The sequence below is a fragment of the Buteo buteo genome, chromosome 2 (genome assembly GCF_964188355.1).
Source record: "Buteo buteo chromosome 2, bButBut1.hap1.1, whole genome shotgun sequence".
In the NCBI taxonomy this organism is placed as follows: Eukaryota; Metazoa; Chordata; class Aves; order Accipitriformes; family Accipitridae; genus Buteo; species Buteo buteo.
In genome coordinates this window covers 59,261,555-59,288,074 of record NC_134172.1, presented here as the reverse complement: position 1 = coordinate 59,288,074, position 26,520 = coordinate 59,261,555, and the positions used below count along the sequence as shown (strand labels likewise).

The following is a 26,520-nucleotide window of genomic DNA, read 5'->3' as shown; positions in this document are numbered from 1 at the left end:
AGTCATCTCACAATGTATGTGTCTGTTACCCCACAGTGGATGCCCAGCCTGTTTCAACTGCAGTTAAGTAAAGCATTTCTTATGGATCATTAAAAAATTCTTCTCTGTGTACATTTTTTCAGTTTTATTCTTCCTTTTCTTTGTGTGTGTAAGTTAATTAACTGTAGTTCTGCTGTATGTAACCTACTTTTAAAAGATACAGTTATACATTCATTGAGAAATTTCGTTAGGCTTTATGCTGAAGTATACTGGATTTCTTACAGCACTGTGGTTTTCCTGATGGAAGCTTTAGAAGATGTTAAATGTAGGCTACACAGTACATTTGCTTGGCATTTAATGGCTGGCAAATTGACAGTTTAGGGCATATTGATGGAATATGCCAGAATTCGCCATTTGGCTGCTGCAGTGCTTGTAGTACTTTTGTCATAATAATTTCAAGTTGGGGCTTTTTCCATAAATGTATTACAGTTAGGTGCCTGACAGAGTGAGGGGAATAATTCTGAAAAAGGATAATGCAAAGGAAATGAACTGACTTCTATTCATAGGCTTGTTTATAGTGATAGCAGAACAATTAGTGGATGAATATATGCAAGCATGCCTTGGTTGGCTATCATTAGGCAGGTATGCTGTGTTAGTGCCAGCAGAGTAGCCCATACGGGACTTTATGCTACCTACCATCATCCCTTGTGTGTTTGCTTAGTTTTTTGCGGGAGGGGAGGCTGGGTCGGGGTTCAGTCCCAGATCAGCCAGGCCCATGGCCAGGCGGTGACATGGCTGTGGTGCTAGGGCAGCATAACTGTGGTGTGGAAAAAGGTAAAAGAGCCTCAGTTTAAAGCAGCTCCCAAGCGAAGGTGCCCACTGCCACTGCCATGGTTTGCACGTGGTTAGCAGCAGCCTGGCCTGGGGCACAGCAACAAAGCAGTCCTGCAAGGGGTCAACGTGCTCCTCACACTGACAGTAAAGCATGGCAATGCAGTAGAGGACACATGTAGGGTGTCTTTGCAAAAAATCTTCCTTTCTAGACAAACAAATCAAAATGCCTCATTGAGAGAGGAGGATAAAGGTGGGTTGCCTTTGCAAAATAGTATGTCCTTCGTTGTTCAATTGACCCCACCAGTCTTAGCTATTCTAGTGGGTTTGTTGTACATGCGGAAGACTGAAAGAATCAAGATGAAAGATCCCTAAGTGCTGCTTCTCTTTTGCAAAAATTAGAAAATGTGGCTTTCTGACAACTCGAACTTCCCCTGCTGCCACTACATTCTCCCTGTAATTTGTTGTATTTTGATTTTGTAACTACGCAAACAGTAATTCTTGCCAGTCAAAATTTGGCATGAGGTGTTAGAAAAAAAGACTTATTTGTGGATGTTGGAAGCATGTGTGAAGACTGCTATTTAAAAAGATGACTGGCACAAATGGAGAAATTATGTCTGAGCACTGTTTCCGACCACCCCCTCATGTCCTGATCCTTCTGGCATATTGTCTCAATTTCCATCTGAGCTTCCTCTGCCCACCTCCAGAGTTCCCCACTTTACTGTACCTCTTGTAGACTGTGCTTCATGTTAAGTCCTTGCTAGAACATCCTTTTTCAGTTCAGCTACCTTCTGCTCAGGCTGTGTGCTTTCAGTCTTGGTCTGTGAAGTCCCCTGTAAATTCCATACTTTTATCAGATAACCACCTAGGAATTTATTTGGCCAAAAATCTGTCTCCTAAGGCTTAACACCTTTTCTTTGTGTGAGCAGTCATTTTATCATCTTAATGCCAGATGCTTCCTGAGCTGGATGAGAGTAGGGCTTGGTTACCTGAGTTCCCTGAACCTCCTTCCCTCAGTCTTTAACTCCCTTTTCCCAATTTCAAGTATTTTCTCCAGTCTTTTCTTGCTTTGGGGTAACTGCCTGCATAAGCTGCCTCATCCAAGCTTAAAAGGCACAATATCCAGCACTGAAATACAGTAACATTTAATAGAAAAGCATCAGGCAGAAAGTTGCAGTCAATTACAGAGAAGAAATATAGAAAAATGTATTATAAAATAGATTTTAGGTTCAGTGCTCTTCCGAGCAGGACAAGATTCTTTTAAGATTGTTGAACATCTCGTAAGCGAAGAGTGTTTGTTTTGAGCTTCTACTGGAATTGTTACCTATATAAGAAATGTTTCATTTTGTAGTGGATATGGCTTGATTGTTACTGTTCCACTGATTCTTGTCATAAAAAGCATGGAAATAGGATTAAAAAATAAATGCCTTTTGTGTATGTAAAAATAATGTGTTGTAATTGTTCTCTTTGTTATCAGACTTCTGAGTTGTATGGGCATGGCGAGAAGATGCAAGAAGTAGCGGAGTTAGTCAAGTGGCTAATTTCCCTTGGGGCAAAAGTTGAAACCATTGGAGTGTATCCGCTTCATGCTGTTATCAGACTGTGTATCAAAGCAAGTGAGTGACGTCCGCAGCTACAATAATACAGTGGTGGCCTTCATCAGAGAACTGACAGCTAAAGCATTTTTAAATTTATTTTTTTTAAATACTAATGAGATCAGATCATCTGGGCATAACCTTGCATGTGCCAATAAGGCACTATATTAAAAGTGGTACAAACCTAATCTGGTTGTTCTCTTCCATGGTTTGAAGCGAAAGTGTCATTGATGTGGGTCTTTCGTAACCTAAATATATCAGCCTTGACAAAAATACAGTATTTCTTCCTGCCACCTCAGTGTGGAGCAACAGTTTCTATATATGCTAAGGAGTCGTGAGTCAACTTCAGATTTGCACTTGCTGCAAGTCAGAGAGAACGTAGGATCATGTCTCCCACAATGCAGCTGGCTCTTACCATGATTTCTTTCACATATTTCTTCCCTCTCCTACTCCATGTTTTTGAGAAAAGGTTTTATACAGATGCATCTTGCCACTCCATAGGGGAAAAAACCGGCATCTGTTTCTGCTGTATCTGTTTACCATTTATAACAAGTGGGGGGTGTTTATCATTCCAGGAAAGAACCATCTCTTCAGGTGGTTACTGACTCAGAGGCCAGACTTGAAGGATAGGCTCAACCAGCAAGACAGAGATGGGTGTACCCTCCTGCATATTGTGGCATCTTCCAGTGAATATTCCCAGAAACGCAGTAAATATATGTTTTTGGGTTTGTTGGGGTTTTTTTTGTGTGTGTGTGTGTGTGTGTTGTTTTGTTTTCATATAAAAAATTAATAATGGAAGAAGATTTCAACCCCTGGTGTTTACTATTTCATGCAAAAGAAGAAGATGAGAAAGTCCTTTTATCTGAATGTAGACTTTGTAATGGTAACTAATATTTAAACGTTTCAACAATTCCCTTTTAAAATTGTATACCTGATTTGTGACCATTTTCTTTGCTCTTTGGTTTGACTGGTTATGATTTTCCCACAAGTATGCTGCATTTTTTAGAATCATGATGTGCCCTTAAAATCATGGTAGGCCACCTGAAGACCTATCCTGTTTTTTTAAATAGGTGAAGATTTAAAACCTAAGTAGCAGCGTACTTTGTCAGAGGAGGAAAATGAAATGCTTTCCTTCACGTTTTCTGTGGGATTTCTCTAATGTTAACTTGGCCTGGCTTTTTTTCTTGTAATTCTTACTCTGCCCACTAGGTGGCAAAAAGAAATAAGCATCAGTGCCAAGGTAACACCAGACTTCTAGGTCGTTAAACGCGGTGACATTCTGGTGGTTCTCTTCAATACTATGAATGAAACGTGCACAACCTATAGCTAAATGATTTCATTTTGTGGAAAGGTGTAACACATCTTTCGCAGCAGTTCCATCTGTTGCTAAATGACTCCTGCACTTCCAGGAGAGACCGTGTATGTGTGTGTGTGTATGTGTATATATATAAAAGTTTATTTATGTATAATTATATTTATATAGCATATATTGTATATAGTGTATATATTTTTATATGTATTTATTAAAGTTCATTTGTTTCTATTTAGTGTATATATACAAACTATACAGTACATTTATAAATATATAAAAATGTACATATAAAAATAAACCCTCACACCCATCTGTTAACAAAAAAATAATCCCTAAAGCAGCTTGAATGGTAAGGCTTAGACAAACAAAGCAAGGCACTTGTGTTAGCCTGCATGATTTTTTCCTCACCTAGGTTTTGCCTTTGGCACATGCAGTAACAGAGGCTGTGTGCTGCAGCAGTGTGCCTAGGGGATGGGTGGTGGTCTGACACTTAACTTGCTCACCATTGCTCAGGCTTCTCCTGCATGACTTGGTGGTTTGGTGCTCCTCTGCTCTCCCAGCTGTTCTGAGGGCATGGCTTATAGCAAATGTGCCTCTTTGAGGCAAGGGGAGTACAGGCAGCTGCTTGCAGGGCTGTAAAGTTTCCCCTAGTAGCACAGTGTGACATACTAAGAAGCGAGTGTATCATCTTCTAGAATATTAGATACTGTGTCAAGGCTTTAAATCACTATTATATTTATTGTGTTTGTGCATAATCTGTAATACTTTTGAAATGCTTTAGAGGATAGTAGTTTCTGTTGAAGGCAATGGTACCTACCATTAGTCAAACTAGGTATCTTTATTATAAGGCTTATTACCAAGAAAGTCATGTGTTCTGTGTTGCATAGGAAAGAAACTCAGTGCATAGCTGTGTATATTCATGCCTGAATATGTGAAATATTTTGGTTTATTGAGTCACCTTCCAAACAGTAGCAAAATCCCTTGTTTTGTTTTTTCTTTATGTACAGAGCAGTTTGCCTAGAGCCTGGAGAACAGGGCTGGGGCATAAGGGAGGAAGTGAATTCCACATACTGCCTCTGGCCGGTGAGATGTTCATGAGGCACCCAGTCACTTTGTGTTTCTGTGCTCCCATTTCCCAATTAATAATAATGAAGATAGACTTTTAAATTTTTTGAAGGGGTTTCTTTCGGGGAAAAATACCTAACAATACCTCATTGTTATGATGCTGAAAAATTTAGATTTTTTTTTTTTAATTAAAATTATGCTAGAAATTGTGCCAGGAAGTAAAAAAATACAAAGGAAAACAGAACATAAACCCCTGAACAATGAGAATTATTCTTCCTCTAATGTTTATTCATGTAATGTTTTAGGCCAAACAGAAGATGTGAACATGCTCCTGAATTTTGGCGTTGATCCCACTGTTCCAGATGTGCGGTCAAGATATGTCATAGATATCTTGAAAAAGAACAAAAACTTCGATGCTGTAAAAGCAGTCAGCAATCACATTGAGAAACACCCTTCCCCTGAGAAATGGACAGGTACTACATGGGTTGTGTGCTTTTCCTGTTTTAAAATTTTATCCTTTAGATACAAAATTGTTTTATTTGTAATTGGTAGTAGTAGGTGTTTTTTATGTAACTTTTGCTACATATTGTCACCTTGATCTCCTGCCAGTCAATGATGAACATTTTATCCTTGCCTGAAGGTGACTGCTGTCCAACTGATGTTCTTAGTATATCATGCAATAAGTAACTACAAGTTGCCCAAAGTTACTCTAAGCCACTGTTTTTCTTTCTCACCCTTAACGTGAGGCTCCCCCTGCCATAGAAACTGCTTCTTTTTGATGCTTTTTCAGTTTTAACTTTTTACCTTCACTTTATTTTTTGGAAAATGAAACATTTTGTTAAAATATTGGTGGCACATTTGAAATGCTTTTAATACCAAAAAATATTGACAAAAAAAGAGAAGCTCTGAAATGATGAAAATATAAGTGAAAAGTTGCTGACATTTTTAAAAAACAAAATAACTTTTTAGTAAGAGCTCTTTGTTCACAAAGTTTTAGCCATCTTTGATCTATCTCGGTAATAAGCAGCTAAAACTCCTGTATTACTTGGAAAATTTTAACTTCTGCACATGTTAAGGGAAAAGAGTAGCAGAGCAGACTGTCAAACTAAAGCTATGAGAGCCTCTCATAACTAAAATAGGGGAGCTAAAATTTAGTTCCACTCTTGAAATATGGGGAAATGTTGAAGTGCATTTTAAAAATTATTAATGATATTTCTAGGCAGTTTGCAAATGACCTGTTGTCATACAGAAAGGCACAAATCTTAATTGTCCCAGTGCTAATATGAAATTTCATGAACTGGGGTGATAAACTGGTTTCCAGTCTGCTTTTTTATAATGGCCCGTCAGTTATGAAAAGGGTTCCGACTTGTCTGTTTTTTTATAATTTTCTGTTCTGGAAACTACTGTATCAAGTGTGTTTGCCCAAATAATGGGAATTTCCTCTTCCATGCCAATAAATGAGAATGAGAAAACATAAAAATTGTACAATACCACCCCAGTGTGACAGTATCAAGACTGGCTAACCCTTATATAGTTTTTTTGTCTGCCCTAACAAATGGAGCGAGCCTGAGCTGCCTGAACTGCAGTATGGTCAGAGAAATGCTAGTTGGGGCAGGAGATGGGGAGCTGTCTACCCTCAGAACTGGGAGGGTCCCTGTAGGATGCACCTTCTTGGCAGTATGGCACTACAGTTGCTACTTATATCCTAGCTCTGAAAGAGACTGTAGTGGGCCACAGACATTTCCAGCAGAGGATCCAGTCATAGGAGATCATTCGGAGAAGCTCTTGGGAGCATCCACATGAGAACTGACGGATTGGCCAGCGAGGCAAGATGCTCCTGCAGGACTTTGAGGTTCACAAACTGAGGAGGTAGATCCTGCAGCTGATCTTTTCAAGCCATGGTTTAGACTGCTGTTTAAAAATAAGTCCCAAGCATGGACATTGTTCATGTTGAAAACATTTCTTCAGTACAGTCTTTCTGAGATGGCTTGGTGCCTGATCTGCTTGTTTTCCATGGCACTAACCAGCCAGAACTTTAAGGTAACACCTGTATTAGCATTACTGTATTAGCCCAAAACATAACCTTTTTAAACCAGAACTTGCTTGTGTCATTCAAATCTCAAAGCACAGATGGAGCAAAAGAGTGCACAGGTAGACCAAACTTGGCAAAAAGCATAGTTTTTAGGCTACATCTCTGCATGTGTGTATTGCATGTAAGTTTACTGGAAAGCACTGGGTTTCATTGTACTTGCACCTTATGGCTCCTGGCAAGCATATTCCCACAGTTTCTCTTCCTTCACTGCAGAGATCTCTGCCCTGGAGAAGGTTTTAGCACAGTGGTTCTCAGTTAGGATGTTAACACCAATACCCCTGCGGTTGTAATTGCTTAGGTTGGTGTTCTAGGTAGCTCAGCCTGTCTTTTATGGTCAATTTTTTTTTTTTTTTTTTTTTTTTTCTTTTTTGCAATGCACAGCCTGCAAGAGTTTTCTAGGCTTGGTGCAAAATGAGAGGTTGGAGAATAAGCGACTGCTTTATGGGTAACAGTCTGAGGTTAATCCTTGTTGCTAAAAAGATGACCAGCCTTGTCTGTCTCTTTGTCCTAAGAGGTAAAGCTACTGTTTTATTTGGCCTTTGATGTACTTGAATTCTTCAAAGCTTTTAGGAGTCAGGCCAAGTCTTTCAATTTTCATTTAAGGGCATTTATGGGGACATAATTTAAAATCTGCCATTGCCCATTACCTCAGTATCTCTTAAACTTGTAGGTATCATTTTGGTGTGTTGGGTTTTTATGGTTTTGTTTTTTTCTTTTAAGAAGACAAATTATTTTATGGCTGTATTTCTTAAATGGCACTGAGGAATCAGACAAGCTCAGGACATCTGATTAAAACTGTATGCTGAAAACATTACTGGTTTTATTCATCTACTCTAAAAATTCTGAATGGTGATATCACTACAAGGCAGCAGTGTCCTGCCTGCATGCAGATCAACTTGTGAACTATTACAATTTTCAATCTAGTGTATTATGGTAAAGAATGTGTTTGATGAGTGTATCAAATATCCTTTGGGATATGAAATCCATCACAGGACTGGCTTTGGCAGTAAGAGTTTCAGCCATCTGATTTTAACCTGCCACTACACATTTCTTGGAGCCCTGAGATGCAATGTATTAAAGTCTTGCCCTGAAAACATGCCACCAAGGGACTGGATTTTCAGTTTCTGTAATGTTTTGCAGGGGGGAGTGAAAGCAGAGCCATAGCTGATAAAGATTCTCTCCTGGATGTTCTTGAACAGTTTGTCCAGTTCTACAAGTTTGAAAATGGAGCATATCATAAAAATGTCTTGAAGGAAGATGCAGTTAAGCGATTTCTGAAACTGCTATCTTCTGTGAAAGGTACAGTGAGTTGCCATTTCTCCCCTTCACAAAACTTAATTGCTGTGAAAAATGTGTTTGATGCTAACATACAGTTTTTGCTCTTTTACCCTTCCTTCTCTTCCCTGTTTCTGCAGCTGGTATTACTGGAACAACGTGCTTTTACTTATTTTTACTGTTGTGTTTTGAACTTAGAACCACCGGAATATGCACAAAAATTCAGTATGATGAGTCAAAATGTTCAAACTTACTTGGCTGTCAGCATGAGGATGGAAAGATGCAAGTGTTGCATTTTGCTGCTCTGTACTTTGAATTTATTGCGTTCGTTATTCTGAAATTAGTTTACAGTGAGATGGTTTTTATTATGTGGCTTTGAGTGAGTTACGTTGTCTTGACTGTCTTGCAGAAATCCCTGAAGGGGTGGTTTGTAACATCTCTCATGCCTGCGCTAACAGCTTCATAAAACAGTTGCTGGAGAAGCAAATGTGGCATAAAGTTTTGCTGCTGCTAACAGGGAAAGCCAGTGGGGAAAAGCCGTCAGGTGGAGGACTCTTCAAAAACTGCAGTCTTTCAGATGTTGACATCGGCAACGTTATCCAACAGTGTGACAGATCGGATAAGCAAGTGCACCTCATAAGATGCTTGATTGAACGAGGAGGTGAAAAACTGTTCAACATTAATGTGTTATAAAAGATCTGGTATTTTATTTGGCATGTTTGGAGCAACATAGTTTCAGAAATACCAACACATGTGTTTTGTGGCTATGTGTAAGCACGGCAGCTTGTTGGAGTGCAGTCCATTGACTGTATCTGCTGTGTGCGACATGGGGAAGCTAATAAGGCTGCATGGGATGGAAGATGTTTTTCAAATTAAATTTGGCTGTCAGGGTTGGTAAAAGGCCAAAGATTATTGTTACTCCTTCGCTTATAGTTTCTTTGTTTTTTAATTTCTCTGTCTTCAGCCACAATATTAATCCTGATAGAAACTGTAAGCCACAGTCTTCGGGTTCAGTCTGTTGTTACGTTACAAGTAATTGACTACTTCAATGATTTCAAAGGCATGACCAGATGTGTTTCTTTTTTTAGTGCAGACATCATAATTTTTCTTGTTTTGCATGAGGTTTATTCCTAGGATTACTCTGGCATTTTTCATTTCATTTTATAACTTGATGCTGGCTATAAATTATGGACATACAGTCCTGCTGCAGCCTTGTGAGTGCCAGAGGTGCAAGGAGGCTTCTTGTTTTGGTCAATGACTGACTGACTTGAAGCAGATATGTTCAGGCCTTTCTGTCTTCCTATCACAACAGGAGGACTGGTTGCTCAGCTTAATAGGAGATAAGAGGAGATTCTGAAGATTTTCTTAGTCAAAAACTCTTTAACAGATACATGTAAAAAGCTGACAAAAAAAAAAAAAAGCCACCTGCTCAGCAGTCAACATGTACCTTAGTCTGTTTAGAACTTTCTGTAGTTTTCAGATCTGGCCCATTAGATTTAACCCCTGATATTTTCATGTCCTTCACACCAGCTCTGCCCGATGGGATTGGAACCAACTCTGAAATACCACTGCAAATATGCCTCAGAAAGAATTATTTTGAACTAGTGTATTTGCTGCTGACCAAAGGTGCAGATCCTCAAAATGTCTCCATTGCACAAGGAGATACTCCTTTGCATGCTGCAGTTTCCATCTGTTTAAATAATAGAGGTAAGGCTTGTGTGTGCCCAGGCCTAGAGGACACAGAGAGCTCCAGCATATGTGCATGGTGTGATTTCACAGCAGCTGTTGCAAACATCCCATTTCTTACCTGCCTAGCCCACTGCCCCTTCTGCTGCTGTTTACTGATGTAATAGCAGAGGCAGCAGATCTGGATATCTGACTGTGTCTCAGCGCCCAAAGTTTGCGGGCCAGAGGGTATGCACTGGTCTTTGTTGAGCTGATGTGTTCTGCTTTCTGGTTGCAGTGGCTGGAACTATGAGGAGAGTTAATGGCAGCTCAGGTGACCAGAGGGACGCAAGCAGCTCTAATGTTACTGTTTTGTGAATGTATTCTTGTTTAATCAAGCTGATGTAGAAAGGAAGGCTCCTCTTTGAAACCCGGTAAAATGCATTCTAGGTGTGAATGAAGTAAATAGGAAGGATCTAGGAAGAAACAAAGGCAAAGGCAGAGCAATGGCAGCAGACTTTGAAGGAAATCCTACAACGACACCTGAAATCTGTTTCCCAGTTTTTGTTCAGTTGTAAATCAAGCAAAGTTTTGTTCAGAGAAGGAGTAAGAGAGGACTGTAGGGCTTACGTAAAAAATTAAGAAATAAAGATAAACTGTCAAACTAAGCCTCAAAGTCAGGTTTGATTTTAAATTAAGGAAAATGCATTTTTGAGTTGAAGATTAAAATAATTAAAAATACTGAATTTATTTATTTTTAAAGCAGAAACATTTCATTCGGTAGCTTTAGAGAGATTAAAAGCATAGATAATGCCAGTTGTAAATTTTAAATGAAAAGATTAAGAAGTCCAATGACAGTATCTTCTCTTAAGTGTTTTTCACTGTGTAAAGTTTTTGAGGTGGAATTTCTTTACAGTTATTTTGTTGTGTCACTATTTTACAGTTAGGAAAGAAATGTTTCACATATATTATCTGGTTTAAATCACATACATTATCTGGATTAAATCCAGAAAGCTGTAGAATATCTCTTTCCTTTTTTTCTCCCCAGGGTGGTATTGGACTAATCTTATTTTGTAGGAGGTTGCTCTAGGGACCTCAGATATCAGGAAATAGTTGAGATTTGCCACAGGTTATTTTAGTAAATCAGAGTCATCTGCAGCAGATTAGTTCTGGGTGGCATATTAAAATGAATGAAATGACCCCAGAGCAGTACCCAGAGCTGCTGCTTGTCCAGATAACCAGTCATCAGCCTACTTTGGGTCGCAGTCGGGGCTGATGTTGGAAGATGAACGAATCTGTCTGCACCTGGAGGTTAAAAATTGACTGATGCTATAGGAACAATTGCAACACTAGGGATTTCTAAAACTTTGCTGCCATTGTATTGTTTTCCCTGAATATTAGAAAAGTTCAGTTTTGAGCCATTCCAAATAAGCATGTTTTACAAACATGAAATGTAGATTCTTTTCTTTTGAAAATAAATTGATTTTCTTTTAATAGCTGCAGAAAAAAAGTATCAAAAATTGTTGGCCTACAAAGCAGCCTTGTAAATCAAGTGGTTTGGGGTTTTTTGTTTGTTTGTTTGTTTTAATTTTTATTTGTTCTCTTGCTTTCAGATGGCACTGGTTTAAACATCCTGAACTATCTGCTTGATCTCTTTGCTTCAAGACCTTCTGACTTTCCATATCTTAATCCAAACATACAAGATGACAATGGAAATACAGTGATGCATGTTGTTTTTCAGAGAGGATTTTCAAAACAGGCTAAGAGAATAATGGAGTCATTGGCAAAATTTGATGTTAACTTTAATATAAAAAACAAATTAGGAAGAGATGTGAGGCATAGAATTAAAAAAAATGACCCACTGCTACTTGCCTGGAATAATGCTACACTGGAGAAAAAGAAGTACAGGCAGGATATAGCAGGGCAGTCAGTTAAAACATCTAAGCCCATTCCAGCCTCTGAGATTTCACAGCCAAAGAGCACAGGGCGTTCTTCATCTGGGTCCTCATTAAAGGCACCATCTGGCAGTGCAGTGCATAATGATTTAAAAACCCTGTGTTCTGTAAAGACAAAAAAAGATCAGTTGGCAAAGCAGGAAACAGAAGGAATAAATAGCCCCTTAACGCTGCAGGAAAGTCTAGTGCAGGCAATCACAGCTTTAATTCAGCAATTAAAATTGGGTGACACCCTGAGAAAGGATCATCCTCTGGTACAAAAGCCATCTTCAGCCAAGACTAATTTGGAAGAGGAAAGAAGTGAGTCCTTGCAACCTTGTGGAAGCATAGCTTATCCTGAAGGAAAAGGAGGTGATTGGGAGAAAAAGAAGGGAGCAGGGGAATTTAGTATGGACCTGCCTGATGGAGAGAAGGAAGAACCAGAGGAAGAGAAGGGGAAGATTCTGGATATTGAGGCATATGTGCAGGAGTTTGATAATATGACCTGGGAAATAGAGTGCACTCCTGAAATGCTGAAGACGTTGGGCAGCAAAGGTGTGCCTCATTATCTGAAAACTAAAACTATAATGACAATTAAGCAGCTTGGCAATGGGGAATGGACTAGGGGCCTTCAGAAGCCACTGAAACACTTGAAAGCTGATATCCAGCTGTATGAAGCCAAGTTGGGCAAAGGTGCAAGAATGCTATGGGAACTTGCAATTGACTTTTCTCCTCGTTGCAGCGAGAGTGCGGAAACGATCATGGAGACAGAACAGAGAAAATGTCTTCCAGAAAAATCTGGTAGAGTTTACACGGAAATAATCAGAATTTGGGCCATTGTTCTTGACCACTGCAAGCTGAACCGTGTCTTAGATAATATATGTATTTCCTACAATCGTGGTTTATCCTGCATCTTGAGGAAAAAGCTCAAGGGCATAAATGAAGGACGTCAGAACCACAATGTGACAACACAGAAGCGTGTTCCACGTTGTTATGTTGAAGACCCAGAGGCGGAAAAGTCAAAAGAACATACCATACCTGAGTATTTCCCTCCAGCCAGTGCAGCAGAGTTGGAATACAATATAATGAAATTTCACAGCTTCAGTACTAACATGGCGCTTAACATTATAAATGATGTACATTCTTCTGTTGAATATCCTTTCAGGGTTGGGGAGTTGGAGTATGCAGTAATTGATCTCAATCCAAAGCCCATGGAACCAATCATTTTAATAGGGCGAAGTGGGACAGGAAAGACGACTTGCTGCTTGTATAGGCTTTGGAAGAAATTCTATTCGTACTGGGAAAAATCCACCTTGGCAAATGGTCCTCTGCTGGAGAGGCAAACATGGCAGCAAAGACAGTGCAGTGAGGTTGAAAAAGCTGGGTTAGAGAAGGAAGAGAGTGAACTAAAACAGGACAGTGATGATTCAAGTGAGGAACAGATGAGCGACGAGCAAGACCGGGACAGCGAGGATGAAAATTTTCCTGCAGGCACAGCTGGTGCAGAAATGAATTCATGTGATGACCATGAAGAAGACGAAATGTGTAGTGCAGAAGCATTGAACAGGCTGGAGCACCTGCACCAGATCTTTGTGACAAAAAATCCCGTCTTGTGCCAGGAGGTTCAGAAAAATTTCATTGAACTTAGCAAGTCTTCCAAGGTAACCAGTCACTTCAAGCCTCTGGAGCCAAATGTTCACAAGCTACAAGACATTAAAGATGAAAATTTTCCTCTGTTTGTCACCTCCAAGCAGTTATTGCTGTTACTGGATGCATCCATGCCTGACCCATTTTTTCCAAGAAACGAGGATGGAAGCCTTAAAAGAATCATTGTTGGTTGGAGTCCTCGGGAAGACTTGGTTGTACCAAATTGGCAAGATGAGGAAGAAGAAAGTAATTTTGAAGCAGAACATGGTGATGATGAAGGAGCTGCAGATGTGTACTCTAGGGAAAGTGATCCTCGGACTTTTGTGACTTATGATGTATTTGCAAATGAAATATGGCCAAAAATGATAAAAGGTAAAAGCTTGTACAATCCAGCACTGGTTTGGAAAGAAATAAAATCATTTCTGAAAGGCTCTTTTGAGGCACTGAGTTGCTCTGGAGGTAAACTTACTGAGGAGCAGTACAAAAAGCTAGGCCGAAAGAGATCACCGAATTTCACAGAAGACAGGAGTGAAATCTATCACCTCTTTTGTCTTTATCAACAGATACGATCACAGAGAGGTTACTTCGATGAAGAAGATTTGCTGTATAATTTATCTCAAAGACTCTTAAAGCTCAGGGAGCTGCCATGGTCCATCCATGAATTTTATGGTGACGAGATACAGGATTTCACCCAAGCTGAGCTGGCACTGTTAATGAAATGCATCAATGATCCTAATGCCATGTTTCTAACTGGTGACACTGCCCAGAGCATAATGAAAGGAGTTGCTTTTCGTTTTAGTGATCTGAGGTCATTGTTTCATTATGCAAGCAAGAACTCCGTGAACAAGAAGCAGCGTGTTAGAAAACCGAAAAGGATATATCAGTTGTACCAGAACTACAGGTCCCATTCAGGTAGAGTAACAAATTTATTTATGATCTGTGCCTGGGCTCTTCAGATATCACTAATGATTGAAGTTTTTTACTGGCCAATTCAAAGCATCTTTAAGCGGCCTATTTTTTTAAGAGATCAGATGGTCAGCTTTTTCTGATTTGCAAATTCTGTATTTTGACACCTCAACTGGAAAACCCAGAATGAACATTTTTAAATTGTCATTTTTTGAACACTCATGCTTACTGCATGTTTTGATGGTATTTGTTTGAAGGAAAACTGAAATAATTGTACCCATTTCTGTTGTCCCATCCCTAAATCACTAGACTTTGCAGCATTTGGTGTGCTACTTCTGCTTTTCTTATTTATGACCTTCATTTTGTGAGGATGCTGCTAAGCCTTTCTAGCATGCTTTTGGTCTTTCCAGGCCCAAGAATGAGGCCACTCAAAATGGCAGAAACAAAGTGGACCTTACAGCTTCTCTCTTCTCTTGATTAGTGTTTTTGTCATGATATTTCTCGATTTCAACATTCGAACAAAATCTTTTAAAAGTGTGCTTGCGAGAGTGTGTGAGACAGACTGAAGTTTAAAGTCTCTGTTCTGCTTATTACAGGTATTCTCCATTTAGCATCTGGAGTGGTTGATTTGCTTCAGCATTATTTCCCAGAATCTTTTGATCGGCTTCCTAAGGACTGCGGTCTCTTTGATGGACCGAAACCTACGGTCTTGGAGTCCTGCAGTGTTAGTGACCTAGCAATTCTGCTGAGGGGCAACAAAAGGAAAACACAGCCCATTGAATTTGGAGCGCATCAGGTTTGTTTTTCTTGGGTATATGGCTTTTTGCAGATTCTTCCAGCTTTATTTCTAAATCATCATTTTATATGGACTGCCCACAACTTTCTTTTTTAAGCCCATGTATCTCACTGATAAATTATGCATTTTAAACTTAGAAACCTTTATTGTGTTGGTTTCTGTTTCTTCTTAATACACGTCTGGCTCTTTCTGTTCTTTTTTGCATCAGGTGTTGCCTGTCCCATTCCTCTCTAACTCCAGATTTACTTACACCAGATCTACAGCTGTCTGCACATACCAGCATTTGTCAGTCTTCTAGTGGCAGCTTTGTGACCTTTTTTGCGGAGTGTGCTGGAATGTCCAAGTTAAATGTTGCCTGTTTTTGAGAAGGCTCTTGCATTATCGTGACATGTTTGTATGCTTTCTCTATGCAACTGTTACCTTTTTTTTTTTTTGCTTCCTAATACATTCTTTTTATTAATTTATATTATGACAGGTGGTATTAGTGGCAAATGAAACTGCAAAGGAGAAGATACCCGAGGAACTTAGTTTAGCACTTGTACTGACAGTTTATGAAGCAAAGGGCTTGGAATTTGATGATGTACTCCTTTACAACTTTTTCACAGACTCAGAGGTATATAATTCTTAGCCATTTTCTGCATTTTTTCATTTTTTCTTAAGTCTTGATTTTACATGTGGTCTAATTGGCTTTAAGCTGGGGAAGGATTCCCTGTTTCCTCTGAAGATGGGTGGTTGCATCACAGTAGAAAACAGGGCTCATAGGTTTATGAGTTGAGACTGTCTTCCCTTAGTGCTGCATTTTCCTTCAGGTTGGCTATTGCAATTTAAGGGAGAGCCTTGGGATTCACACAGCAGTTCATGCACGCATGCACACACACACACTTCTGCTGCATACCAAGACTGCGCTAGCTTATGGCATGTCCTTCCTGGCTGCTCCCTGTTCAGGTCAAAACAGTTGGTGGAGGGACACTCCATCACCCTCTCATACTTTTTAACTTATACTGGAGTTCTGGGTCCCAAAAAAGCACCTTAGACCCCTTGCTTTGCATCAGCAAAAAATTGTAAAACAATTATGTTTAGAATCAAATAGTGTGTGTATGTGGTTGAGGCAGGGGAGGAGCGTGCTCTGTAGCCATCCACAACTTAGCTCCAGAAAACTCATTCTGGCCTAGCTCAGGAGTTGTCAGGAAACTTGAGAAGGTCCCACAGTCTATAGCAGAGACCATCGCCCATAGAATGGCTTCAGATAAAGAAGACTTTCTTTCCTGGAGGTGTTGTGTTTTGTATTTCTTATGTACTCCTTTTTCCACCTTTGTGGTTGTCTGGGGAGCTCAGACCCTGTCTCTCCAGGGTTTTCTGTAACTCCAGACCTGCCAGGGGTGTGGTCCTCGAGGCTCCTTGCAAAGAGCTATCAACCACAGCAGCCTCCCTGTTGTTGCTGGAGCATCACTGAGCCCCCCTCACCCCACTCCCGCCCCCAGCCAGGCAGCAGGCAGCATCCTTACTGAACATGCCTGCAGAGACTCGAGAATGCCCACTACTTAGTTGCTCTGCAATTAAACATTCAGTGTGAACATCTCTGCCTCTAGCCTTCAAAACAGTGTCTCAGATATGGTCTTCAACAGATGAAAACCACAGGAAAACTGAGGGCAGCTTACTGGTGGCTTTTCGTGGAGCTTAGTGTACGTTATGTGATGAGGGCAGAAGGAAGGAGCTTGAGGTAAATGACCTTGTATCTGTCTGAGATTCGCGGATAGTACAATACTGGCTGTCATGGTAGATTTCTCAAAGTTGATTTGGATTTGGTGATGCAAGTTGTACTCAGAAAAAAACAGTGAACCGTTTATCAGAATTTAGCAAAATCAGTTTAACAGAGTTGAGTTGTGTAGAGCATTTTAACCTAGTATGTCAGGCCTGGAGAACTGTTTTCATACAATTCTTCTGTTTTCCTGCGAGTCCCAAGAAACTGAGTTGATTTGAGCAGTTAAACAAGTAGGCAAGAAAGCAGCTCACCCTGAGGTATTCTGGTTTTGAAAAGCTGAATGTGTGAACTGTTGTAAACACAGCAAGTGTGGCTGTGTGCTGTTTGTAATGTGTTGGGTTTTCTTTTTATTGGGCTTGAAAATGAGATTTGAAATGAGTCTTGTTTCAAGAAGCAGATTTGAATGAAGAATCTGAAAGCAAGAAAAACCCAAACCCCCAAGACCCAGCAAGCTGTTGACCAAAATGATACCAGTAGCTGGTTGTTATTTTGTAATCTATGACAGGCTTAGGAATGTTTTGATTGATGATTTATTGCAATCTTAACTTCAAAATACATTTTGCAAGAAAAGTTTCCTACATTTTTTTCCCCATAGGAAGACAGTTAACCTCTATCAGGTTGCTTAAAGCTCTGAACTACATAGATTAAAAAAGAAGCTGCTTCAGCCTTATTATGAGTATTTTTCATTTCCTCAGAAACTTGGCACTATGTAATCAGGTTTCAATTAAATACCAAAAAGGGGAAAAAGTGAACATAACAACTTAAAATATACTTAGGATTTTCTGGGTTGTTAGTTTTGTGGGGGTTCAGGAACCTGCATAGTGGTGTGATAAGGAGCTGGCATTTGTTACATGGCATGAGAGTGCACACCACCAATCTGCCACCACACTTAACATATATTAAGTATGTCTGTGCATATCTATAGACATTTCTCAGATGTACACATGTCAGAGTCCAGTATTCACTGACCAGGCTTTTTTAGATATTCCCCATGAGCGGGTTTTTGCTCATCTCTGAGCCTTCTTCCAAGGGGGTGCGTTGGCAGATGCCATTCTGCTCCCTGGCTCAGACCAGCACTAGTGATTACTGGTGTTGTACAGTGACCTTAATACATTAATCACATGAATCACCAGCCCTCTTGCCTGGACACCATGAGGGTGAGAATATATGCCTGTATGGGATACTGGTGGGTCCACCTCCATGGATTCAACCCCTTTGTTTTGTCCATGGGCTCTACCACGTCATGGCTTACACAAGCACTGGTGATGACTTGCAAACCAAAGATGATGTCTCAAATGTCCCTCTTGTTAATCTGCTGCCTTTTCCTGCCAAGGTGAATGATCTGGTCCCTGTTCAGAGAACTGCCTTGTCAGGGCACCAGGCAAAGGACAGCAACCACTTGGCTCTGTTTGTCTGGATCCTCCTTGCTCCAAGTCTCCTTAGTGCTACAGTGACAAGGAGGTTGGTGAGTTGTGCACCAGCTGGTCTGCAACTCACCGAGCTCATCAGTCTTCTAGTGCCAAGGAGACTTGGTGGCTGCCCATCCTGACCAACAGGCTAAGATCAATCCAACATGTTTTAGATAGCAGATCTTAGCACAACAGATTGCAGCTCATGAGCATTATCCCACCACCATTTACCTTTCACCCTGCCCCAAGCTGGCAGGGAGCTGCCTGGTCCAGCAATCAGTGTACCCCCACAGTGAGTCTGCCTGTTGCAGTACTGGGGTTTGTAGGAGAATCCCTGGCCCTGGGACTAAACCTTGAACCTCGTCCATGGTGAGGGTAACCTGATTTCCTCCTTTTCCCCATAGGTGGGCCATGTAGGGTTGTATCTTCAAGTTGAAAATTTATAGTTCACCCAAGGAGGTTTTCATGTTTAATATCAAATTTAGTTATTTGATATATTAGGCATTGCATGTGATTTGGATTTAGAAGAGTGATATAGCAGTATCCCTTAATCAGAAGGCAAGCATAATATAACAATGGCAGTATACAGCAGAATCACAATACAAATGTGATTCCCTTTAGTGGTTCCTATGTGCTCCACCATCATGATGCTGGGCATCCCCAGTCCCTGGGAAGTAATACAGAACTTGAAGCCAGCTCAAGCCAGTTGCACTCTTCCAGGTGTTTGTTTGTTGCTCAGTTTTTACACATTCTGTTGGACTGAGCCATGTATTCATTTTGCCCCACGTTGGTCTGGGCAGCTCAGGGGGACATTACTCTCTACTAGCTATTTTAGGGAAAGTTGTTTATTCAACCTGATGACCACCTGGTACAGACATGTATCTCAAACAAAGGTTACCCTAGAGTCCCACTTGCGTTGAGATGAAGTTCAGCTTTGTTGATGAAAATTGGTGGTTATTCTTTACATTCTTCCCTGAGATAATTTTTTTCCCCCACTCATTTCCTCTGAGCCTTCTTCAGTTGTGGGGATGCATTGGTCTATCACAACATAAGACCTTATATTTTGCATATGTGGTTAGTAGTGATTGCTGCATATGAGTAAACCTCATTCTCTTGACATTTTAGGCTAGTAAAGAATGGAAGATAATTTCTTCTTATACTCCTGATTCGGATGTGCAAGTAGGAAGCAAATTGCTAATCGAAATGCCTTTAGAGGATGCTACTGGTATGCAGAAAAGAACTCCTTTTAATGTAGAAATGTACAAGGTGAGTTTTTGGTAACCCTGGGAATAGGATGAACTAAATTCTTAAATCTTAAAAGTAGGGAAATTTCTTCAAGAAATTCTTTTATCCTGTAGTTCTGTGTTTATCGAGGTTGCTTTATCTTTTTGGTAGTTGTTCACATTTGTATAATATAATCTTGATTTTGAAAGATAAGAGGTTTTTTGCAAATATAATTTGATAACAGAACAAAAACTATCTGTAATAGACAGGTGTATTTACAGAACAGCTGTGGTTAAAGCAAATAGCAATCAGCCTGTCAATATTTATTATTACTTCAGTCTCGTTTCGGATCGGTGTCACTCTTAAAATTATGAAACTTCTTAGAATCGAGTGAGTCAGATATTTTCAGGATTGTATGGTAAGAAATGAATAATTATATGTGCAAGTGATTAGAAAGAAAAAGGACTGTCACACCTATAGCTGCTAGATTTGCTGTAGCAGTAGTTCCTTGCAAATTAGCTGGACAATAGTTTATGTAATTGAAAAATCACATATTTAATATTTAGACTTGCTTACTTAAAGATACTTTCTTATTTCTTATACATTCTGTATATATTAGCTGTTTTCTTATAACTGCAAAGTATGTTTCTTTCTAACAATTTAGCTCATCTGGCATTTCATTTATTTTATTTTATTTCAGTGTGTTGCCTTTTTTTTTTTGTTCTGCTGCAGATGCTGAATGGAGAACTAAAGCAATTGTATACTGCCGTTACAAGGGCCAGAGTCAATCTTTGGATTTTCGATGAAGACAGTGATAAACGGGCTCCAGCTTTTAAGTATTTCATCAAAAGAGAATTTGTTCAGGTTGTCAAAGCAGATGAAAAGAAAGGTAAAGTTATCCTAAAACAAGACTCAAACAGGACAGTCTGCTCAGCTTTTAGGCTGTATAATAAAGAAGGTTAAATTCCTTTGTCCTTCTAACACTCTGCATCGATAACTGCCCTCGCAATTTTCCACTGGTTTCAGTGGGTCTTATTTCTTTTGTCTGTAAAGGTCAGTTGTATATGTTAATACATAACTTCATTGCTAATTCATTAATATAAGTTTTCCTGCTGTCGCAGGAGAAGAGTCAGAGATCATTCAGACAGATCTGATCTAGTAGTTAGTTTATTGAGTTCTAACCAGTAAATTTAGGTATGTAAAATATTTAATAAGTACAGATGGATTGGCAGTCAATACTCTACTGTTAACTACACTTAAAGTTAGTATGGAATACAAAAATTGTCACATAAGCTTACTATACGTATCTTAAATGTTACATGCATGCAAAAATGTCACTTACCAACCTGTCGATGCCTGCTGTCAGGTAAGGGATTGCTCAGCCTCGAGGTGTAACCCTACCTGAAAGGTGTCCCTACTCAACAGGAGATCACTGCCACTCAGCCAGCCAGAGCTCAAAGGACCGTGATGAGTGCAGATATTTATAGCATAAAGTGGTTGATTTGTAGTCAGATTTTCTGCTGTGTTTATACAGTTTCAGCCACTTACCATCCCAGTCTCCAGCCAAACTGGGTTTTTTTTGTTTGTTTTGGTGGTGTGTTCTCACTGATAGCCTCACACAATAGGGTTAACTAATAGGCCTAGTTGCTGAGCATCTGCCTGGACCAAAGTTCACTTAGTTTGAACAGGAGGAATGCATCTGTCACATCTGCATAGTAATGAAGGCTGTTCATGGAAAACCATCCCAGCTAAAAGAGATTTATCAAATGAAAGAATTTGGTTTCTATAGAGGCAGGGGATTTACTCAAAGTTTTGTCCAAAAAACAAGCATGATTTTTAAAGGTCTTTCAAAACCAAACTCAATTTGTTGATTTTCAGTGCTGATTGAGAAGGATAAAATGTATTTAACTAATAGTTACCATTACTGACGTGAGCACAATTCTTAGAGTTTGGAGTATTATGAGATGTTAATGCTTAGTTTTGGTACGTAAGTGGTTTCTGTGGTTTATCCATTCTAACATAAAATGATTACCCCTGACCTTCTAGACTTAGATGACAGCATGTTTGCTAAAACTTCAACTCCAGAAGAATGGATTGCACAGGGAGACTACTATGCTAAACATCAGTTCTGGGAGGTAGGAGCATATCTTTATCTGAAATAAGGGTTCTTGTCTATTCTGAAACCTTTTTTTTTTGTTTGTTTTTTGTTTTTTTCTTTGCATCTATAAAATTATCTGTATACCTTTAGTTGCTCTGTAGCAGTCTTAGTTTATGGTTTGTAGTTGTGTAGGTGTCTACAGACTACTTGTAAATGACTTGCAAGAAGTAAGCAGGGAGAGCAAGCCTATTGTCTGTAATCTTAAATTCACTGCTTCGAAATTTGCAGTTCAACGAGGGAAAAACATTTTAATGTGCATGAACGAAAAATGGTTGGAAAAAACAATTATTAGCAACAACTGGCATTGACTGGAATTTGTGAATCTAAACCATGTGCTTGACAATATCATTACACATTACTGCAGGAAAATGAAAACATTTCTTGGAAGTATATTGATTTGGGTGATGATCTCAGAGCCCTTTTATGGTTTTTTGGACAGTAATTAGGGATGGGTACAAAACACATTAAGGAACAGCATGTAAGAACCAAGGGAGCACTAAGAAGACCACAGAAAGAGTAGCAAAATGATGGTTTCATTCCCTCGCTATTTAAAGAACATAGAGATTTTACAGTCTTTTATTTCCTAAATTGGTAGTTACTACAATCCAGATATGGGATGACACTTAATGGAATGGAAGCAAAACCCAGTCAGGACAACACCACCAATGAATTATTCTGCAAAAAATTAAGGGATATCTCCAGACCAACTGCCCTTGTCCTTATGCGTGATTTTAACTTCTCAGACGTCAGCTGGGAAGCCAGCATTGATTTGGGACAGACAGCAACTGGGAATACCATACAATGGACACAAACAGGTGCAGGCAATTTCTGGAGCATGCTGAAGATAACTTCATGGTGCAGGTACTAAGGGAGCTAACTAGGAAAGTTGCCCTCCTAGATTTGTTGTTTGTAAACAGAGAGGGACTCATGGGCAAAGTGGTGATTGGTGGCTGTCTTGGTCACAGTGACCACAAAGTAGTTGAGTTTCAAATTGTTGGTGATAGGAGAGAAACTGCCAGCAAAACTTTGACCCTGGATATGGGGAGAGCAGACTTTGGGCTGCTGAAGGAGCTAGTTAGTAAGGTCACCCGGGAATCTGCTTTTGAAGATCTTGAGGTCTAGGAATGCTGGTCACTTTTTAAGAGTCATCTCTTAAGAGCACGGGACCAGGCGATTCCAAAGTGTCAGCAGTCAAGCAAGTGAGGCAGAAGGCCAGCTTAGCTGAGCAGGGATCTTATTCTAGAATTTAGGCAGAAACGGAAAGTGGTATGGACATTGGAAGGAAGGACAGGTGGCACAGGAGGACTACAGAGATGCTGTTTGGCACTGTAGGGAGAAAATTCATGCCGCCAAAGCTTGTTTAGAGTTCAAGCTGGCCAGCACTGTGTAGGATAACAAAAAGGGCTTTTTTTAAATACGTTAACAGTGAAAGGAGGATCAGAGATAACATTGGTCCATTACTTGATGAGGTCAGTCACCTAACAAATAGGGACGTAGACAAAACAGAGACGTTTAATGCCTTCTTCACCTCTGTCTTTAACACCGATGGTGGGCCCTGGGACTCCTGGAGCCCTGGGTTGCAAGACTGTGACTGGGGGGATGATAAACTCCCAGCTGACTGAACTTGTTTGAGACTTGCTGCTCCAGCTGGATGCACGTAAGTCTATGGGTCCCAATGGGATTCATTCCAGGGTACTGAAACAGCTGGCTGATTTTATTGCGGGACCTGTCTCCATTATTTTTCAACAGTCTAGGAGTCTGGAGAGGTCCCAATCGACTGGAAGCTGGCAAATGTTGTCCTAATTTTCAAGAAGGGTAAGAAGGAAGACCCTGGTGTCTCAGTCTCACTTCAGTGCCTGATAAAATTCTGGGAGTTACCGAAAAACACTTGAGAGACAGTGCAGTCATTGGTCATAGCCAGGACAGGTTCACAAGGGGAAAGTCCTACTTAACCAACTTAATTTCTTTTTATGACAAGATCACGCATCTAGCTGACCAAGGGAAGCTAGTAGATGTGGTGGTTTTGGATTTTAGCAAAGCTTTTGATACTGTCTCTCACAGTATCCTTCTGGACAAAATGTCCAGCACAGAGCTAGACAAGTCCATAATATGTTGGGTTAGCAATTGGCTGACGGGTCAGGCTCAAAGCGTTATAGTAAATGGGGTTATATCAGGCTGGTGGCCAGTCACCAGGGCTCAATTTTAGGTGCAGTGCTCTTTAATGTTTTTATAAATGATCTGGACAAAGGAATTGAATGTACATTAAGTAGGTTTGCCAACAATACTAAACTAGGAGGAGTGGTGGACTCCCTCGAGGGTAGAGAGGCCTTACAGAGAGATCTGGATAGACTAGAGAGCTGGGCAATCATGAACTGTATGAAATTTAGCAAGAGCAAGTGCCAGATTCTGCACCTGGGATGGGGTAATCCTGGTTATACATACAAATTGAGGGACGAGAGGCTGGAGAGCAGCTCTGCGGAAAGAGATCTGGGGGTTTGGGTTGATGGCAAGTTGAATATGAGCTAAGAGTGTGACCTGGCATGGCAGCAAAAAGGACCAGCCATGTCCTGGGGTGCATCAAGCACAGTGTAGCTAGGCAGTCAAGGGAGATGATTGTCCCACTCTACATTCCACTGGCGCAGCCCCAGCTCAAGTACTGCCTGCAGTTTTGAGTGCCTCAATATAAGGACATTAAACTATTAGAGTGTGTCCAGAGGAGGGTGACGAAGATAGTGAAAGTTCTCAAGGGCAAGACTTAGGCGGAGCAGCTGAGGTCACTTGGTTTGTTCAGCTTGGAGAAGAGAAGGCTGAGGGGTGACCTCATTGCAGTCTACAGCTTCCTTACGGGGAGCGGGGGCAGTGGAGGGGGAGGTGCTGATCCTCCTCCGTCTGGTGACCAGTGATAGGACACGAGGAAATGGAATGAAGCTGCATCAGGGGAAGTTCAGATTGGACATTAGGAAAAGGTTCTTCACTAAGGTGGTGGGTCATGGGAAAAGGGTCCCCAGGGAAGTGGTCACAGCACCAAGCCTATCAGAGTTCAAGGAGCATCTGGACGATGGTCTCAGTCATACGGTTTAGTTTTAGGTAAGGAGGAGCAGGGAGTTGGACTCGATGATCCTTGTGAGTCCCTTCCAACTTGAGATATTTTGTGAGTCTATGAAATAAAATTTTGGATGCCTTTTTTGATCATGGCAGAAGGAAAGCTTCCAATTTTTGCTGATAGCAACATATAATTTTTTGTATGGAAAATAGATATTTATAACAAGGCAAAAATCAAAATAATCACCTGCCACTATACAGACAGTCTTTATCTCCCCTTGGAAAAAAAAAGGCAGTTTCCTAAATGGACAGAAAAGTGTTAAGATAAAAACCACACAGCTGAAAAAATTTAATCTTCAAATCTGAAATGTATTAGCGGCATTATCTGCTGTTCTTTTTTCTTTATAACCCTGATCTTTGCTTATCATTGGTACATTAAGAAGAAATTATCATCTGGTGAATTTGGCAGTTCTAAGAGTGGCTTGCAATATGCAATTTCCAAACAGAAGCAATTACTAAATTAATGGATAGAATAAAGAAATAATGGTGTTGCAGAATGAGCAAGGTGATAATGAAGCAAACCTTGCTAGGAGCTTGGTAGCTCCCGCTGATTCCCTTTAGCTTATCACAGAAAGGGCCTGGTATGGTAAAAGCACGAATAAGTGTTCCATGCTTTTCAATTTAACTTTGCATACATTGGTTTTCCTAACTTTTATTAATAGAATTTATGTGGTAGATGCCTGGTGACTTACCAATTAATGGTTTAGGCCATCATTCAAATTGCATGTGCTATTCGTTCTATCAGCCTACCAGGAATTTTGCTTTCACTACTGTCGTGGTTTAACCCCAGCCTGCAACTAAGCACCACACAGCCGCTCACTCGCTCCCCCCCATCCAGTGGGATGGGGGAGAAAATCGGGAAAAAGAAGTAAAACTCCTGGGTTGAGATAAGAACGGTTTAATAGAACAGAAAAGAAGAAACTGTTAATGATAATGATAACACTAATAAAATGACAACAGTAGTAATAAAAGGATTGGAATGTACAAATGATGCGCAGGGCAATTGCTCACCACCCGCTGACCGACACCCAGCTAGTCCCTGAGCAGTGATCCTCTGCCCCCACTTCCCAGTTCCTAAACTAGATGGGACGTCAGATGGTATGGAATACACCGTGGGCCAGTTTGGGTCAGGTGCCCTGGTTGTGTCCTGTGCCAACTTCTTGTGCCTTGGCTGGGCATGAGAAGCTGAAAAATCCTTGACTGTAGTCTAAACACTACATAGCAACAACTGAAAACATCAGTGTTATCAACATTCTTCGCATACTGAACTCAAAACATAGCACTGTACCAGCTACTAGGAAGACAGTTAACTCTATCCCAGCTGAAACCAGGACAACTACTTCCATGTAAAACATTGTAATTAAAATTCTAATTGTGATAGTCACATGTGGACTGACTTTAAAGCCTTTCTTTTTGTCCTGAAAAATACACTGCAATGTTTTACCTTTTCCTTCTTCCAGGCACCCTGCCAGTCTTTCTATTTTCCATTACAGTGACTGTAAAATAAAGTATTGCTTTTATGTGATAAGCCATGGGCTGGATGCACATGTGTGAATGCTGCGTATGATTTCACCCCAGGTGGCAGCCAAATGTTACCAAAAGGGAGGAGCAGCTGAGAAGTCAAAACTGGCCCTGGCACACGATGCTGTTCTCAAAGTGCACTCAAAGAAAAGCAGCCCCAGGTAAGCATAAACACAGATGAACGAGTGTCATTCTGCAGTGCCAGACCTCATGGGTGTGTGCAGGGGAAGATTCCCACCACAGTTGC

At 40.4% G+C, this 26,520-nt stretch overlaps 1 protein-coding gene across 4 annotated transcripts in view; it reads left to right on the top strand.

Annotated features, from left to right (window-relative positions):
• The window catches only part of TRANK1 (tetratricopeptide repeat and ankyrin repeat containing 1), a 58,168-nt gene that overhangs the window by 19,815 nt on the left and 11,833 nt on the right, over positions 1 to 26,520 (top strand). For 2 of the 4 annotated variants that reach the window (XM_075056571.1, XM_075056581.1), the window contains 13 exons: positions 2,288 to 2,426; positions 2,981 to 3,112; positions 5,088 to 5,255; positions 8,015 to 8,173; positions 8,559 to 8,810; positions 9,680 to 9,856; positions 11,428 to 14,307; positions 14,898 to 15,097; positions 15,573 to 15,710; positions 19,394 to 19,534; positions 20,225 to 20,381; positions 21,539 to 21,627; positions 26,331 to 26,434. In XM_075056571.1, coding sequence (XP_074912672.1) covers positions 2,288 to 2,426; positions 2,981 to 3,112; positions 5,088 to 5,255; positions 8,015 to 8,173; positions 8,559 to 8,810; positions 9,680 to 9,856; positions 11,428 to 14,307; positions 14,898 to 15,097; positions 15,573 to 15,710; positions 19,394 to 19,534; positions 20,225 to 20,381; positions 21,539 to 21,627; positions 26,331 to 26,434 — 4,736 coding nt within the window. Of the gene's footprint in view, positions 1 to 2,287; positions 2,427 to 2,980; positions 3,113 to 4,724; positions 4,801 to 5,087; positions 5,256 to 7,323; positions 7,389 to 8,014; positions 8,174 to 8,558; positions 8,811 to 9,679; positions 9,857 to 11,427; positions 14,308 to 14,897; positions 15,098 to 15,572; positions 15,711 to 19,393; positions 19,535 to 20,224; positions 20,382 to 21,538; positions 21,628 to 26,330; positions 26,435 to 26,520 lie in introns of those variants that run through there. The other 2 variants (XM_075056589.1, XM_075056596.1) reach the window with 2 other exon arrangements.